This window comes from Phacochoerus africanus, chromosome 1, assembly GCF_016906955.1.
Source record: "Phacochoerus africanus isolate WHEZ1 chromosome 1, ROS_Pafr_v1, whole genome shotgun sequence".
Taxonomy (NCBI): Eukaryota; Metazoa; Chordata; class Mammalia; order Artiodactyla; family Suidae; genus Phacochoerus; species Phacochoerus africanus.
The window spans coordinates 55888426-55906570 of NC_062544.1; the positions used below are offsets into that span (position 1 = coordinate 55888426).

At 33.6% G+C, this 18145-nt stretch overlaps 1 protein-coding gene and 1 non-coding gene across 2 annotated transcripts in view; both read left to right on the forward strand.

Annotated features, from left to right (window-relative positions):
* Positions 1 to 18145, forward strand: part of RICTOR (RPTOR independent companion of MTOR complex 2) — a 142185-nt gene that overhangs the window by 75618 nt on the left and 48422 nt on the right. The window contains 8 exon segments of the mRNA XM_047766689.1: positions 3482 to 3651; positions 9582 to 9649; positions 10729 to 10796; positions 14156 to 14238; positions 15309 to 15396; positions 17589 to 17679; positions 17794 to 17860; positions 18007 to 18087. Coding sequence (XP_047622645.1) covers positions 3482 to 3651; positions 9582 to 9649; positions 10729 to 10796; positions 14156 to 14238; positions 15309 to 15396; positions 17589 to 17679; positions 17794 to 17860; positions 18007 to 18087 — 716 coding nt within the window.
* Positions 15906 to 16012, forward strand: LOC125113798 (U6 spliceosomal RNA). Its single transcript, XR_007131605.1, has one exon. It is a non-coding gene; the product is annotated as a U6 spliceosomal RNA (small nuclear RNA).

Sequence of the window (18145 nt, forward strand, 5' to 3'; positions counted from 1 at the left end):
GATTATTATTTAAACAAATAATTTGGAAGTGACATTGAAATTCTATATATTTTAAAGTTTTATTCATCATGAAATTTAATATATTGGGAGTTCCCGTCAATCGTGCAGTGGAAACGAATCCAACTAGGAACCATGAGGTTGTGGGTTTGGTCCCTGGCCTTGCCCAGTGGGTTAAGGATCTGGTGTTGCTGTGAACTGTGATGTAGGTCGCAGATGTAGCTCGGATCCAGCCTTGCTGTAGCTGTGGCGCAGGCTGGCAGCTGTAGCTCCAATTAGACCCCTAGCCTTGGAATCTCCATATACAGTGGATGTGGCCCTAAAAAGCAAAAAGTAAAAAAGAAATTTAATGTATTGGAATTGTCCAAATTCCTTTAGTTAGAATAAAATCCCTTAAAGTCTGGATCTCATACAGTTAACTACACTGTATTCTGATATGAGTTAAAAACAATAATTCACCATACATTACAAAAATAAATATAAATGCCATAGGATTAAAGAATTAAATAAGGAAAACATGGGGGGAAATGGATGACTATTTCTCTTATCATTATAAGGAAAGGGAGTTTTGAATTCTCAAAAGAAATCAAACGGATTTCAGCAGCTATAGATTTTATTATAAGAATATAAGAAAACATTCAGTGCCAAAACAAAGAAGAAATAAATGTAACAAACATGATAGGTAAATAATTTGTTTATATACAGATTGGTATGAAAAATAAGTAATCCTCAAAGAAATGCATGACTAATGAAAATATTTTAGAAGTTCAGCCTCACTTATAACCAAGGAAATATAATTTTAAATGACAAGATATTTTTCCCCACCAAAAGTAGAAATGGTATAGGTTACATTCACTCTTGATATACTCAATAAATTAATAACAAAAATTTAAAGAAATGAAAGAGCCAAACCTTACCATTGAGAGTTTTAAAATACTGCCCAGTATACCTGTTGATTTAGAGACAAAGTCAGAAATTTGAGGAAATTTTGAAAATAGTAAAAATTTGACCACATGTCAATGTATGGAATGCTTGGAAAGCTGTATACTTAGAGTTAACTTCTCATCAAAAGATGCTTTTATAATTAAGCAAAAGTAATGAAAATAAGTGAATGAACCCCAAAAATAGAAAAAGAAGGAAAAAAAATCAATTTTAAGGTAAGCAGGAGGAAGCAGTGATGATTTTGAGTCTTTAGATTGATTATTAGCTAACTTACGTTGATTGGAAGAAGAAAAAATAATACATAGATATGCACACTACTATCTGAAAAATGCAAAGGTCAGAGAAACAGAAGTTAATATAGAACGAGGAAGAGAATATAATAGGAGTTTTTAAAATTATGAGATAATTTTTTTAAATATACTTAAAAATTTTACTGAAATAAATGGGTTTTCAGAGAAAATTTAATTTCCAATTGATTCAAGAAGTAGAAAACACGATGGAGTTCCCTTGTGGTACAGCAGGTTAAGGATCGAGCATTGTCACTTTAGCATCTCTGGTCACTTCTGTGACGTGGGTTCAGTCCCTGTCCTACAACTTCCACATATCATGGATATGGCCAAATGGGAGAAGAAAAGGGTAGGAAGCATGATGGATCAAAAACCAGAGAAGTACTTGATGAATTATTTGCCTCTAAAAAAAGACTCAGTCAGATGGTTTTGTCTTTAAAAAAATGGTTTCAACGAATAAATAATTCTTATATAATCTAATTGAGAGCATTAAAAACATGGAAACGTATTTGTTTTCTTAAATGAAACTAACATTTTATACACACACACAGATACACATGTACACAGTTACACACATACATAAAATAATTAGAATGTACTTTGTTAACATTCGGAAATACTTATCTCAAATCTCCATTCTTTTATTCTTAATGGTGGAGCTATACAAATATTACATCCTTTAAAAAACTCTTAATTAGTGTTGTTTTAAGACTTTTAGCCAGGTTAGCAAGACAAAATAGTAAATGAAGTTTACATATCGGAAAGGAGAAATTATACTTTGTAGATGATACATCTGGAAAATTGAATCAATTGAAGAACAACTTAAGTAATTCAGTACAGTGGAAACCTGAAAATACAGATTTGATAGATTATTTTGTATTTCAGCAGCAATCAGTAAATATAATAGAAAAAAGATACAATTTCCAAAGTAGAAAAGAAAACTCTATATAGCAAACTTAGTGAGAAATGTAAATGACGTGTATGTTTTTTCAGGGTACTTTTCAGTTTGTTTAATTGATTTTTAAGAAGGAACACTAATCTTTAGGTAGAAATGAGAATATTGGTTGCCTTGGTTGTGATTGGGGACCAATCGAAAAGTGGTGTGAAGGAACTTTCTAGGATGATGAATATTCTATACCTTATTTGAGGTAGTGGTTGCAAGAGCATAGACACTGTTCAGATTTATTGAACTCATTAAAATCTGTCTGTTTTACTGTATGTAATCATACCTCAATGTAGAAAAAAAAATGGAGAGGGACCTTAAATTTAAAATTTAGCTAGAATAAGCAGGAGAAATTCAATTATGAAAACATTTTTGAAAAAGAATAAATGGAGGGGAAGGGAAAGACTTTTTTCTCATGTTATTAAGCTAGGTTATTAAGAAAGAAAAAAATGAAAAAGAATCAAAAGTTGCAGACCCTCATATCTAAAAATTTTCAGTATATTAAAATTATAAAAATCAGTTTGGAAAGCATGCTGAATTAAGTGATTAAACATTTGAAAAAAATTGAGTTTATCCATATTAAGCCGAAGTCAACTTCCTAACAGGTTAAAAACCGAAATGTTAATCATGAGCTCATTTAGAAAACACATGTGTGAGGAGTTCCCATCGTGGCTCAGCAGAAACAAATCTGACTAGTATTCATGAGGACGCAGGTTCAATCCCTGGTCTCACTCAGTGGGTTAAGGATCTGGCATTGCCATGAGCTATGGTGAAGGTCACAGCCATGGCTCGGAACCTGCGTTGCTGTGACTGTGGCTGGCAGCTGCAGCTCCGATTCAACCCCTAGCCTGGGAACCTCCATATGCCGTGGGTGTGCCCCTAAAAAAGACAAAAAAAAAAAACCCCAGAGTAACTTGTGTGCGTGCCTACAAAGAAAATGCCTTGTCTTTCAGGTAGGGGAGAAGTTTTCGAGCTTAAAATCTAAAGTTAAATTATAAATCAGATAAAAAATGTGAAACAAAGAGCTGATTTTCCCACTCTGACGCACTGAAGTCCACAGGAAAAAAGAACCATTCAATAAAACATGAGCAAAGGGTACAAGAAGAACAATACAGGGACATAAAGGAAACAAAAAATTACGATTTTGGGAAGTATGTTCAGTGACTCTTAATTAGATACACTTTATCCTCGTACCCCTTCACCTGTCATTGATTAGAGAATTTTTCAAGTCAGAAAGGAAATTGTTTTAAAATCTCAGATTTCTGATAATTATCCCATATATAATATATTAAGTTTTTCTTTTTACTTTTAGCACTTCAGAATCCAGAGGTGGTGGCCCTTCGAGGTGGACTAAACACCATCTTGAAAAATGTGATCGATTGCCAACTAAGTCGAATAAATGAGGCTCTCATTACTACAATTTTGCACCTCCTTAATCATCCAAAGACCCGACAATATGTACGAGCTGATGTAGAATTAGAGGTAGGAATTTTAATGTTCTTTTCTAGTTTTGAAATATGACTTTAAATACATACTCTTTGAAATTTTAAAGTTAATAAATGCAGCACAGAATTAATTATTAAACCTAGGGGTTCCCTTCCCTTTGTGGCTCAGTAGTAACGAACCCAGCTAGTATCCATGAGGATGCAGTTCAGTGGTTCAATCCCTGGCCTCGCTCACTGGGTTAAGGATCTGGTGTTGCTGTGGCTGTAGTGTAGGCCAACAGCTACAGCTCCAATTCGACCCCTAGCCTGGGAACTTCCATAAGCCATAGGTGCGCACCTAAAAAGACAAAAAAATAAAATTATTAAACCTAAATTTTCTAATAAGACTGGCTTATTCCTAGCAATATTTTATAGCTCATTCAGTTTGGACTGAATTGAAAAAATTCTCAAGAGTATTCCATCAACATAGAAGGTGAACTTTATTTTTTGACAAAGCAAATTAGAGCATAAGTAAGATTTATCTACTTAAATTTACCCATTTGTTTAAGAAGACCATTTCTTTTTAAGGAGTGTAGTGTTTTAATTGTGTGTGAATAGCTCCTGCTGATTATATACTACTTATTTATTAAACCATGCTAAAATTCTCTGAACTTGGAAGTACTCTTTGACAACTAATGACCATATATGAATACATATTTTTCTTTTTAAAATATTATACAATTTAAAATTTTTTACTAATTCATTTTTTTTACAATTCAAAACAATAAGGCTATCATACATTCTTTTCTGTAATAAAGTATGTAGTAGAGATTGGAACAGAATTATCCCAAATGATACTCTTAAAGATCATTTTTGTAAATGTATTGCATTGTTGTCCATTGCAGATAGTTTTCACAACAGGTTTAAACCAGGCCTTTGTTTGTATTTGGGTATGAAATTATGCAAATTATAAAAGATTTATTGTTTCCTAATTTTCCTGTTTAAATTATTTGATGAAACTTGCCTTAAATGTTGTGGTTTTATCAGGGCTATTAGAAATATTTTGAGATTATAAAATTGACATTAACCTGGATCATTAACAATGTTAATTACAATATTCTCCTCAATAAGTGATTTTAAATACATTATTCATGATAGCCCAGTGGGAATAAGCTGGCATTTTTGATATTTTACAATGCATTTCACTTTTTTTCTTTATCAAGTGTAAAAACTGATTTTAGGATTGGAGAAATGATTACAGTAAAGGAAGATTATAATATGTATAGGTCTATTTTTTTATTCCTTTATAATTGTAGAGCAGATTAGCAAAGCTTTTTTGTAAATGAAAAGACCTCAGAGAATATGATAGACATTTAAGTACACTCCTATCTTTGTTTATATCTTTAAAGCCACAAATGTTAGTTCTTTTTTTCCTTAACAAGATTCCCCACCCCACCCCACCCGAGGAATAGCATAGGGATTGAGAGCATTGACTTTGCATTATTCAGATCTGATCTGGATTTTTTTTGTTCTGCAGCCTAATATTAGCTTTATGATTTGGGGCAATTTATTAGCCTCTCTTGGACCCATTTTTTTCTAGGTAAAATGAAAGTCATGGTTTTTAAATATTACAATAATAATGGTAATAGTAATGGAAGCAACAGACACTTATGTAAAGCTTATAATGAGTTAGGCAGTATTTCTGGGTGCTTTACATATATTAGTTCTAATCTACATAAATTTTTTATTTGTGTACCTGGCACAGAATAAGTATTCAATAAATATTGATTGCCTTGGATATTAATCACTATCATCATTATCTACTTTAGAGTCTGCTAAGAGAATATTGTCCTCCTTTTTTACTAGTTAAATTTTACCAATTTTCATTCTGACTTCATAACTTTCACTTCTTTTCCATGTGCAAAGGACTCTTATTTTCAGGGCTACTGTCTGTTACTAGGCCCAAATCTTCTGTTAAAAAAAAAAAAATTCATTTTAAATTTACCCAGGCTTCTGTTTCTGCTATATGTAATATAATTTGACCTCACATAGGAAAAAAATGTAGATTTAGTATAATAATGTTATTAGAATAGTCGGTCTATAAAGACTTCAAAATTATAATTGTAGTTTTTTATAGTAGATTTTATTTATTTTTGCTTGTTTGTTTTTGTTTTTTGTTTTCTTTTTGTCTTTTCTAGGGCTGCACCTGCGGCATATGGAGGTTCCCAGGCTAGGGGTCTAATCGGAGCTATAGCCGCTGGCCTACGCCACAGCCACAGCAACACCAGATCCCAGTCGTGTCTGCGACCTACACCATAGCTCACGGCAACGCCGGATCCTTAACCCACTGAGCAAGGCCAGGGATCGAACCCACAACCTCATGGTTCCTAGTTGGATTCGTTAACCACTGAGCCATGACAGGAACTCCTATACTAGATTTTCAAAATAACATTTTTTAAACTTTAGAGTGGGATAGGGTGATTTATAGCATCTGCTATGGAAAACTAGAAAAGTTGAATAATTAAGGAAATCATGTATTTAAAACAGTATAGAGCTTTGAGAGCAATAAGGATCAGAAGGGGTGAAATTCTAAAGAGAGAAAATTCATTGAGAGTTGCTCTAAAGATCTACAGATGTCCTTGGGAACACTTGCAGATGTGGGTTAATTAAGAACATGATTTCGGCCTAAGTAGAAGACCAGTGTATTTGGCAGGCATATGTGTGTGCAGTGACAAGTCTAGAGATATGAAAAGTCCCTAGATCAATTTGATTTGCCCCTCCAGAAGTTTGCTGAAATAAAAATCCATGGAGAGCAGAAGTTAAAATGTCAAAATCTGAGGAAGGGACAGTAGAAAGCTATGTCTCCAGTATATAAGATGCATGGCCTCCTCGGAGGGGGAGCCTTGGGCAGAAATTGAAAGGCCTCTAATAAGAAGCAGTGAATTTACACTGATTTTTTTTTTCTTTTTTTGAGGGGGGCATATGCAAGTTTCCAGACTAGGGGTCGAATCAGAACTGCCGGCCTCTGCTACAGCCACACCAGATCCGAGCCTCATCTTCGACTTACACTGTAGCTTTCGGCAATTCTGGATCCTTAACCCAATGAGCAAGTCCAGGGATCGAACCTGCATCCTCAGAGATACTAAGTCAGGTTCTTTAATCAACTGAGCCACAATGGGAACTCTGAATTTACACTGATTTTATGCAGTTGCTTTTTCTTCTTGGGGCCACTTACTGATTGGGGCCACTTGCTAATCAGGACAAAATTAGAAGCTGAAAATCCAAGTTGGCTTTTCCTGAGCTCTGAAAAACCAGAACAGCTTTTGGCAGTTGTGTAATGATAATCAAATGACAAAATGGGTATTTCATTGCTGATTTCCTATTCTTGACATCTTCAAATTCTGAAGCGATTCTGGATGGATAGCTAAAGATCTAAGTTCAAAACTTATGAAATATGTAGAAAAAATTACCCAATCTCTCACTGTTGAGGAGAAAAAAGAACTTGCTAAGATATCTATTGAAAAGTATTGGAGATCCATACTTTAGGAACACAGAAAATCCAAAGATACTCTCAGATCTTACTAAAAATTGAGGGTACTCTCAACTTTACTGGTGATTAGGATAAACTGATCAATCCCTTTAATCTACCTGACTAACAAAGGAAAGGATAAACTATCTCTGATGGAGATAACATCACTTTTCATAAAATTTCATTCAGAAATTTGATTGAATGTCACACCAAAAAAATAACTATGTAACTGAAAACTCAAAAGAAGTTCCATAGAAACACGCCCACAGGTGAGCCAGATATTTCAGCTAGAGCAAAAAGACTTTAAAACAACCATGATTAACTTGTTAAGGAAAATGGAGAAGAAGAAAATAGATGAAATAATGAATTTCACCATATAATTGGAAGATGCAAAATGAATCAAATGGAACTAGTACTGAAAAATATAATATGTGAAATTCTGAACTTGACACAATTAAAAAGTCTTTTTAGATGAGCAGATAGTGGTAAACTGGAAGAAAAGTCAATAAAAATATCAAGTAAAGCATGGTGGGGGTGGAGAGATAGAAAGGAAAGGGACAGAACAGGACAAAAGGAACAAAACATCATTGTTGTCTTTGGAGAAGAGAGAGAAAATGAGCAGAGGCAAACAGCCAAAGAAATAGTGGTCAAAACTTTTGTTTTTAAAACTTCATAAAGCTCAGAAAACTCAAAATAACATGAAGAAAACATCATGTAAGCATGTAGGCACATCATGATGAGATTGTTGAAAATCAAGATAAATAAAAATCTTAAAATGAGCTTGAGGAAAAAAGACATTACTTTCAAAAGAACAAATCTTACAGCTGATTTCCCATTAGAAATAATACAACCCGAAGACATAGAATGGCATCTTTAGAGTGCCGAAAGTAAATAATGTCAACCCAACCCATAGAAAATGTCCAAGAATTTTTAGACTAAAAAAGATCCAAGGGAATTTAAAGAAACATTGTTCTTTTTTGGATTGCTTGCCCTATGTCATGAAGACACTAAAGCAGCCTGTAGTGAGGCTCATATGGGGAGGAACTGAGCCCTGTTGCCAACAATTAGCATGTTGTGAGCAAACCATCTTTAAGCAGATCCTACAGCTTTAGTCAAAGATGACTGCAGCCCTGACCCATATTTTGACTGCAGTCTTTTGAGGGACCCTGAGCCATTAATTGCACAGCTAAGCTCTTCTAGATTGCAATTCACAGAAACCATGTGAGAAAATAAATATGTATTGTTGTTTATAATATGAGACATACATACACAAAGGAAGATTAAACAAAAGGAAAATGATCTGAGACAAATAAAGGAATGCAGGACAGAATGAAGGGTGGCAAAAAAGACATACATACGACTAAATATGAAAGGCTGCTCACTTGCGAGTTCCTGTTGTGGAACAGTGGAAACGAATCCGACTAGTATCCATGAGGACTCGGGTTCAATCCCTGGCCCCTCTCAGTGGGTCAGGGATCTGGCATTGCTGTGAGCTGTGGTTTAGGTCGAAGACATGGCTCAGATCCTGTGTGGCTGTGGCTGTGGCGTAGGCCAGCAGCTGAAGCTCTGATTCAACCCCTAGCCTGGGAACTTCCAAATGCTTGTGGGTACAGCCCTAAAAAAGCAAAAATAAAATAGAAGACTACTCATTGTCAGAAGCAATCTTTGTCATGTGTTATGTATTTTATATTATATTTAAAATTAAAAATCAGACCACAATAATGTAATAGATAAGGCAGGGGGGTTGGTAAATGAGATAACAGTGGTTAGGGTTAGGGTTAGGGTCACTAAATATGAGAATACATAAAAAAAACTTGAAACTAGCAACAAAAATGAAAATATAATTTATAAAATAAACCATCTAAATAATTGTTCAAAAATAGTAAAACTTGGAGTTCCTGCTGTGGCACAGTGGGTTAAGAATCCGACTGCAGTGGCTTAGGGCACTGTGTATGGGTGGGTTTCATCCCCTGCCCATCAGAGGGATCAAAGGATCCAGCGTTGCTCCAGCTGCAGCTCAGATTCAGTCCCTTTCCTGGGAACTTCTATGCCATGGGTGCACCCATTTAAAAAAAAATAGGCAAAACTAAGTGATAGTGTTAGAAGTTAGGATAGTAATTCTGGGGTGAGTACAAAGGAGAAATAAGGCTTTGAAGATGCTAGTTACAGGGAGTGTGCTTGGTTTGAGAAAATCCATCAAACCTCATCTTCATGATTTGTACACTATTTAATACATATATAATATGTCAATTTAAAAGTTCAAAAATTCAATTTGTACATTTAAAAAATAACTCAAATATGTTCCTTGATGATGACTTCGAAGAAATAAGTCTCCCAAGCAGTGTATCCAATTAGAGTTATAGCGAAGTGGAATTAATTTTCCCTTATTGCAAAAAGAATGCATTTTATAATAAGGACTCTTTTTCTTCCTCTTCTTTTTTTGCCTTTTTTTTAATCAGCGAATTTTAGCACCCTATACCGATTTTCACTACAGACATAGTCCAGATACAGCTGAAGGACAGCTTAAGTAAGTACCTTGTGCGTTGCTGTTAAAACCTTTAGTTTTGCCTGATTATATGTAGAGCCATAGCAAAATCAGTAGTTTTTCTGTTTCATAGGGTTATATTGTAGTTCTCTCATAATTAACTATGGTTTAAAACATTAAAATTAAGTTTTGGTAAATTTAAAAACTTGGAATTAGTTTCTTATTTTAAAAAATGTAAGATAGGCTGCAGTAGAAACCTAGATCTTTAATAGGTTTTCTATTGTACATATTTTTAGCATAATTATATTGAGACACTAAAAGAATTAAATAACAGTGAATAGAATGAAGAGCTGCTTTAACAAATTAAGTAAGCAGAAAGACTACTGTGTAGAATTTTGAGACTGAGGTTAATAGGAAAATGAGATAAAGGTTATTTTCTAATGGTTTGGATCCTGCATTGCTGTGGCTGTGGTGCAGGCTGGCAGCTGTAGTTCCGATTAGATCCCCTAGTCAGGAAACCTCCATGTGCTCTGGGTTCAGCCCTAAAAAGCCAAAAAAAAAAAAAAGATTATTTTCTAGATAGAAGGATAATTTTCAGAGTCTCTTTGGAGAAAAAAGCACAAGTTTACTGGGTATTTTGGAATAACTATATTCAAATTGATTTAGGGCCCAGATAATGTGTTATCTGTGAAGATTTTGCCAATGACAATTCCATAAATATACTATCAGGTATAGCATAGTAGGAATGTTGGATTGCAGACATACTTATTTTGAGAGATGCTTATTAAGCAGGCTGGCGTTGTCTCTAACGCTTAATTAAAGGTGCTAATAAGTTAAGAATAGTTTCAGAAAGAGAGGAAAAGTAGAACTCAGTAGAAAAGTGGAATTTATAATTTGTTTTAAACCATGTTGTAAATTTTAAATGTGAAGGGGGGCTTATCGGTATATAATCGGATAATTGCTATGAAGTAGATCTTATCTTTATTTTTCTTACATTGTTTAATTTCCTATGTTAATATTTAAATGTTAAGTAATGATAGCTCTTACTCTGATACAGTAGTAGGAAAAACTCACTTACTTTAAATTTAATTTCTTTGCCGACACCCTCCCCCACCCAACAGAGAAGACAGAGAAGCAAGGTTTCTAGCCAGTAAAATGGGAATCATAGCAACATTCCGATCATGGGCAGGTAAGTTACTCTGTGCTGCTTTGTAACATCCAATAAGAAAAACTTGACTTTTTTCAAATGTTAAAATAAATTATTATTGCAGCATCAAATTTAGATATTAACCTAGTCTTCCTTTGTATGGTATCATTAAAATTGAGAGGTTTGTATACAAGTATTAAAATTGACCATTTTTAAGTCAAAGTACTCATGATAACCTGGGCAATTAAAAGAAGTTAAACATGATCTATACCAAAAAATATTTAAGAAAGTTGACTGTGTAACTAAAGTTTGCCACCTAAAAGTATGATGTTGTAGAATGTCGTGAATTACCGAATAAGCAAATCTAGACCATTAGTAGCCCCAAATTTCTTTTTGTTTGTTTATTTTTTTGTTTTGGAATTTTAGGGGGAATTTTATTTGTAGAATAATTTAAGGGATGGTATACAAAGGAATGCTGAAGTAAATAGAACAAGAAAATTTACCTGAACATTGCTGTACGCCTCGATAACCTAACATATTTTTTCCATAAAAATGTCTATCCCAGCCATAGACCTGGCCCTTAGTCAATATATGTATAAAGATTTCCTCTGGCCTCTTAACATTTTAGTAAAAACCCTAACCTTGCTATACCTCTTGACTGCCTATTTCCCCTTATAGTCTTGGACAACCTAAGATTCTGTGAGGGCTCAACCATCGCATATCCTTGTTTATACTTTACTAGCCTTCACACAGACTTTCAACATAGAAACCAACACGTCCTCCTGCCAAGGTTAACTGTCACTGCCCTGATCTCAGAAGGTATAATGACTTTGTCTTCTGAAACTAAGCCACCATTCTTTACAATTCATCAACTTCCTTGCCGTTAGAGTGGTTTTTGCTTTCCCTCAGAATGAATTCTATCCTCCTCTAACCATCAGAACGACTCTCTTCTCATTTTCCCTATTTCAGTCTCTACTCTCTCATTGCTGTACCTCTAGTCTCTGTCAGTCTCCTGTTTTTCTGAAGTGTTCTTTCTGCTGTGTTCCGGTTTGTCCCAGAGTCCTTTATACACTAACCCATCATTAGAAATGTAAAAGGTCAGGAGTCTCTTTCCCTCCTATTAAGAGAAATACTCTTCAAGTTAGAACTCTGAAAACATTTTCTCACAAATAATTTCCTAAATAATGTTAGGGTCTTTGGAATTCTGTGTGAGTTAAGTAAACTTCTATGTATTTGTAATGTTTTTTTCTATCCTATATTTAAAAATCCATATAACTGGTTGATAAATGAACTTTTAGATCACAGTTTCTTCATGAGTTCCAGTAGCCTATTTTCCCTGTTAGTGCAGACTATGATTACAGATTATCATATCTTAATCTGTAATCTCTCAACATACTGTCAGACATCAGAGTTTGAGAAACACCATTTTGATGTTTTAAGTAAGTCCATCTATTTATTATGTTTTAATTTGAATTAAGAATCTAAATTCAAAGAGAAAATGCGTATTATTCATAAAAATACATGTTAGTTAGAGGTAACAGGGCACTTCAGAGTCCTATGTGACTTTTTAAAAATGTTTTCCCCAATATTTTATTGTCAAAAATTTCATATATACAGAAGAATTATACAGAGAACACCCATATACTCCTGCCACTTAGATTTTTCTGTTTACTTTAATATATATATCTATCCCTCTGCTTGTGTTGTGTCTCTCTATAAATTCACTGGAACTTCTATGTTACTCTAATGCGTTTCGGAGGAAGTTGCAGAATTAAGTACTTTTGACTCCTAAACACTTCTGCGTGCACATTATCACCTAGAATTCAATATTTGTTTAGGGACCTTATTTGGTTATTTTTATTTCTGGGTTTTTTTTGTTTTTATTTTTTGTTTTTTTGAGGTAAAATTTATCCCTTATGGTGAAATGCACAAATCTTAAACCTGCCATTTGAGTTTTGACAAATACTTACACCTGTGCATCCAAACGCTTTTCAGGATATAGAACATTGCCATCATCCCAGAAAGTTATCTCAGGTCCCTTTCTAGTTAATCCCTGACCTCACTCCCATAAGCAGCAGCCACCATTAGGTTTATTTTTATCATAGATTAGTTTTTCCTGTTCTGAAACTTCATGTAAGTGGAAGTGTTTGTATACTTTTGTTTTTCCTGTTCTATAACTTCATGTAAGTGGAAGTGTTTGTATACTTTTGTGTAAGGCTCTTTCACTCAACATAATGATTCCAATTTGATTCAACATAATGCTACTGATTCATGTTGTATAAACCAATAATATGTTCTTTTTTCTTGCAAGGTAATATTCCACTGGGTGAATATATCGCTATGTTTTTAGCCTTCCTCCTGTTAGTGAACAGCTGACCTGTTTCCACTTTTGACCATTCTAAATAGAGCTACTATGAGCAGTCTTGTACAAGTCTTTTTTTGGACATAACTTTTGACTTTTGGGGGTAAATACCCAAATAGAACTGTTGAGTCAGAGTGAATATATATTTAGTTTTATGAGACACTGCCAGACTTTTCTCAAAATATGTATACTACTTTATACTTTCATTGTCAGTGTATGGGAGTTCCAGTTGCTCAGCATCCTTACCATCATCTGGTGTGGCTGTGTGGCAGTATCTCATTGTGAATGTTATTTGCAATTCTCCCATGACTGATGATATTGAACACTTAGTATATGTTTATTGGCTCTTTATATATCTTCCTTTGTGACATAGTGTTAATATGTTTGAAATTATTTGACTTAATTCCCTCACTTAGTATTTTGATTCATATCATTTATTTGAAGTCTGTTAGTTATAGTCTTCTGTGTGTTCAGTAAATTTTAAATTTAAACTAAGTTTTTCCCTTTAGGTTAAGGGAACATTAAATAAGCGAGACATTGTCTTATTCTCTCCAGTATTCTTACTCCTGGCGATCACTCATCAGCATGTAGGACTAGTCAGATTCATGAACCTTTTTTGGTATGAAACAAATTAAAAGAAGTAATTTGAATGAAAAATTGAAACTCTTTAATCCATTGGGAAATTCAGAGGATGTTTGAAATATGGTATCACTTAAACGATAATCAAATAATATTATAGTGTAATTTAGCTTGGAAAAATGTCACAGATTATGTATATCAGTGTAGAAATATATACTATATATTATTATAGAAATATATTACTATATGCTATATATTAGTACAGAAATATATTACTATAGAATTTTTTTTTTTTCTTTTTGGCCACACTCACGGCACGTAGAAGTTCCCAGGCCAGGGATGGAACCTGAGTCACAGCAGTGATAATATCAAATCATTAACCCCTGGCCACCACAGAACTCACTAGAAACTTTTTTTTTAAATTCAAATCAGTGATTGTTTTTCTCTCTATCCTTTTAAGGTATTATTAATTTATGTAAACCTGGAAACTCTGGGATTCAGTCTCTAATTGGAGTACTTTGCATTCCAAATATGGAAATAAGGGTAGGTAAAAGTTACTATGATTATTTCATTCCTGACTTTTAGTGGAGGAAATTAATTGAAATAAGTTATTTCAGTTGATACTTTTCCCTTATGATCACTTATCTGTATCACAGAGCATTTTAAAAATACATGAATAAATATTTACTACTTAGTTGAACCCTAAGGATGTTCTATGCCGTTATTAGGAACTATGGCTGTATTAAAATTAGATTAAAAATGTGAAATTAATTATGCTTTATTCATTAAAAAGTATAGACAATACACAGGGTCATTCTTATTGTGAAAGGTTCAAGCAATACAGAAAAAGGTACTTAAAAAATACAGTATTTATGCAACTTATGCCTCCCAACTTATGTTTTTATGTTATGAGTGATCGGTGGTTTTGATTAAAATTGAATGGTGTATATGCTTACTTATTAGATATAGTTGTAAATTATTAGTGCATAGGAATTGTGTTAAACAAATTGAAATTAGAGGAAAAAAATTAATACTTCATATGATTCTTTTTTTCCCCTTCAATGTTTTTGTTTTAATTTTGTTGAAAGGAACAAAATTTGCACCTTTGTTTCTTAGTAGTAGTAGTAAATATATTAGCCAGAGGTGCCATGCCTAAAATATGAACTAAAAATAAGAGCATTTAGACCATAGAAATGGAAGGATGTGATTATAGATGGAAAAATCTATAAGGAGAGAGCAGAGGTTCCAATTCAATTGACTTCTTACTTAGCAGATGGGGAAAGAACTTGGACTTCTTCGGAGGCTGGCTGACTGAGATTTGACTCCTGGTTTTATTTTTATCTTCATGACTTTGGACAAATTACATTTAACATTTAGATCTTTCTTCATCTGTGCAGTGGGGATAATAAAAGATTTATTGAAAAGATTACATCATGTGTATGCAGTAAGCATTCAGTAGTTTTCTCGAGTAATAGGCCCGATAGGGTGGTTTTCTAAAATACAGTAGTTGTGTTTTTATCAACTTCTAATTCTGGGAATAGGGACATTAAGAAAATTTTAAGTGAAGATTTATTTCATAAAAACAAATCAACTGTCTTTATTTGCACTTGCAGCGAGGTCTCCTTGAAGTGCTTTATGATATTTTCCGTCTTCCTCTACCTGTTGTGACTGAAGAGTTTATAGAAGCACTGCTCAGTGTAGGTAGGTATTGAAGTGCATTCACTCACTATTCATATGTTTCAATTCTTTAAATGGCTTATCTAAGAGAGGCAGAGTCCCTCAAAGGAAAAGTACTGAACCAAACATTGAATATCATTTACTTACTGCATATTTGTGGCATGAAGCTAATATAAGGTAAAATTTCAGATAAATTTCCTTTTTTAAAATTTTTTTCAGTTTTTTTTTTTTCAATTTTTTGTCTATTTGTCTTTTTAGGGCTAAACCCACGGCATATGGAGGTTCCCAGGCTAGGGGTCCAATCAGGGCTGTAGCTGCTGGCCTACACCACAGCTCACGGCAACGCTGGATCCTTAACCCACTGAGTGAGGCCAGGGATTGAACCCGCAACCTCATGGTTCCTAGTTGGATATTTTTCTGCTGCATCAAGATGGGAACCTCTAAATCTCAGATAAATTTGTAAAAAGGAATTTAGTTTCTTCTACATTACTCAGCTCCTGAAATGAGCAGTGAAATTAATAGAAGAACGGACTGTGCTTGTTTTGGCAGCACATATGCTAAAATTGGAATGATAGAGAGAAGATTAGCATGGCCCCTGTGCGAGGATGACATGCAAATTTGTGAAGTGTTCCATATTTTTTGAAGTTAGAACATTTTCTAATACCACACACAAAAATAAACTCAAAATGGATTAAAGACCTAAACATAAGACCAGATACTATAAAACTCCTAGAGGAAAACATAGGTGGAACACTATTTGACAAAAATTGCAGCAATTTCTTATCTGGTCTACCTCCTAGAATAATAACAATAAAAATAAAAATAAATGGGACCTGATTCAACTTTAAAGTTTTTGTAAAGCAAAGAAAACCATAAAACAGAAAGACAACCTACAGAATTGGAGAAAATCTTTGCAAATAAAGTGACCAAGGATTAATCTCTAAAATGTATAAACATCTCATGAAGCTTTATATCAAAAAAACAAAAAACTGAATCAAAAAATGGGCTGAAGATATAAACAGACATTTCTCAAAGACATAAAGATAGCTAAATCACATGAAAAAATGCTCAGCTTCACTAATTATTAGAAAAATGCAAGTCAAACCTGCAATGAGGTATTACCTCACACCAGTCAGAATGGCCATGATCAGAAAGTCTACAAACAATAAATGCTAGAGAGGGTGTGCAGAAAAGGGAATCCTCCTATACAGGTGGTGGGAATGTAAATTAATGCAAACACTATAGAGGAGTGTATGGAGGTTCCTTAAAAACTAAATTAGAGCTACCATATGTTTCAGCAGTCCCACTCCTGGGCATATGTTCAGAGAGAAAAAATAATTCAAAAAGACACAAGAGCCTAAATGTTAATTGCAGCACTATTTAAATAGCCAAGACATTGAAGCAGCCTAAATGTCCATCATCAGAGGAATAGACAAAGAAGATGCAGTACATATATACAATGGAATATTATTCAGCCATAAAAATAATGAAATAATGTCAGTTGCAGCAATATGGATGGATGTAGAGATTATCATACTGAGTGGAGTAGGTCAGAGAAAGACAAATATCATGATATTTATATGTGGAATCTAATAAAAAATGATACAAAAGAACTTATTTAAACAATGAAACAAACTTACAGATTTCAAAAACCAATCTTATGGTTACCATAGGTGAAACTGTTGAGAGAAGGAAAGAACTGGAAGGGTAGGAATAACATATATACTGCTATATATTAGATGGTTAATAAAACCTACTGTATCGCATAAGAAAATCTACTCAATAGTTTGTAGTAACCTATATAGGAAAAAGGAAACGACATATTTATATGTATGACTGATTCACTTTGCTGTATACCTGAAACAAATACAACATTTTAAATCAACTCTACTCCAATAAAACTAAATTTTAAAAAGACCAAAAAAAAATAGAAGAATGGACCAAGAAAGGAAGAGGAGATAATAAGGAACCTATGTGATTCTCAAATTGTATTATTTAATTCTTATTTTATTTTGGCCAAATTATTCTGCGTCCCACAGTGAAGGAAGTTAAATCTGTACATAAAGTTTTTTTTCTATATACCTTTCTGAGTTTTTTTTTTTTTTTTTAGCCAGTATTTAAGAAAACTATTTATATCCTGGTTATATATGATGGTTATTTGAAGTGTTTCATTGATACCCCATTTTCTTCTACCTACTTATTTTTAACTATTTTAGATCCAGGTAGATTCCAAGACAGTTGGAGGCTTTCGGATGGCTTTGTAGCAGCTGAAGCAAAAACTATTCTTCCTCATCGTGCCAGATCCAGGTAGAATTTAGATACAGAAAATAGTTCAGATATCTTATAATTACTGTTTTCATGTTAAATATTATAATATATGGAACAATATTTGAACTGCTTCTGTGCTGTTCTTATTTCCAGGCCAGACCTCATGGATAATTATTTGGCACTGATACTCTCAGCATTTATTCGTAATGGACTTTTAGAGGTAAGACTTATAAACCTTATTTTATTCTGTTTTGTTTATTTTATTTTCTCTAACAGGATTCTTTCAGAGCAACAGGCATATATGATGGATAAATGTGCTCATATATACTATTTTGCAACTATATTATTTTCTTTTTATTTTCAAAGGGTTTGGTTGAAGTGATAACAAACAGTGATGACCATATCTCAGTTAGAGCTACCATCCTTTTAGGAGAGCTTTTACATATGGTAAGTTTAATAACTTCTGATTATGTTTCATGGGAGTAATGTTTTGATTTATTAAACA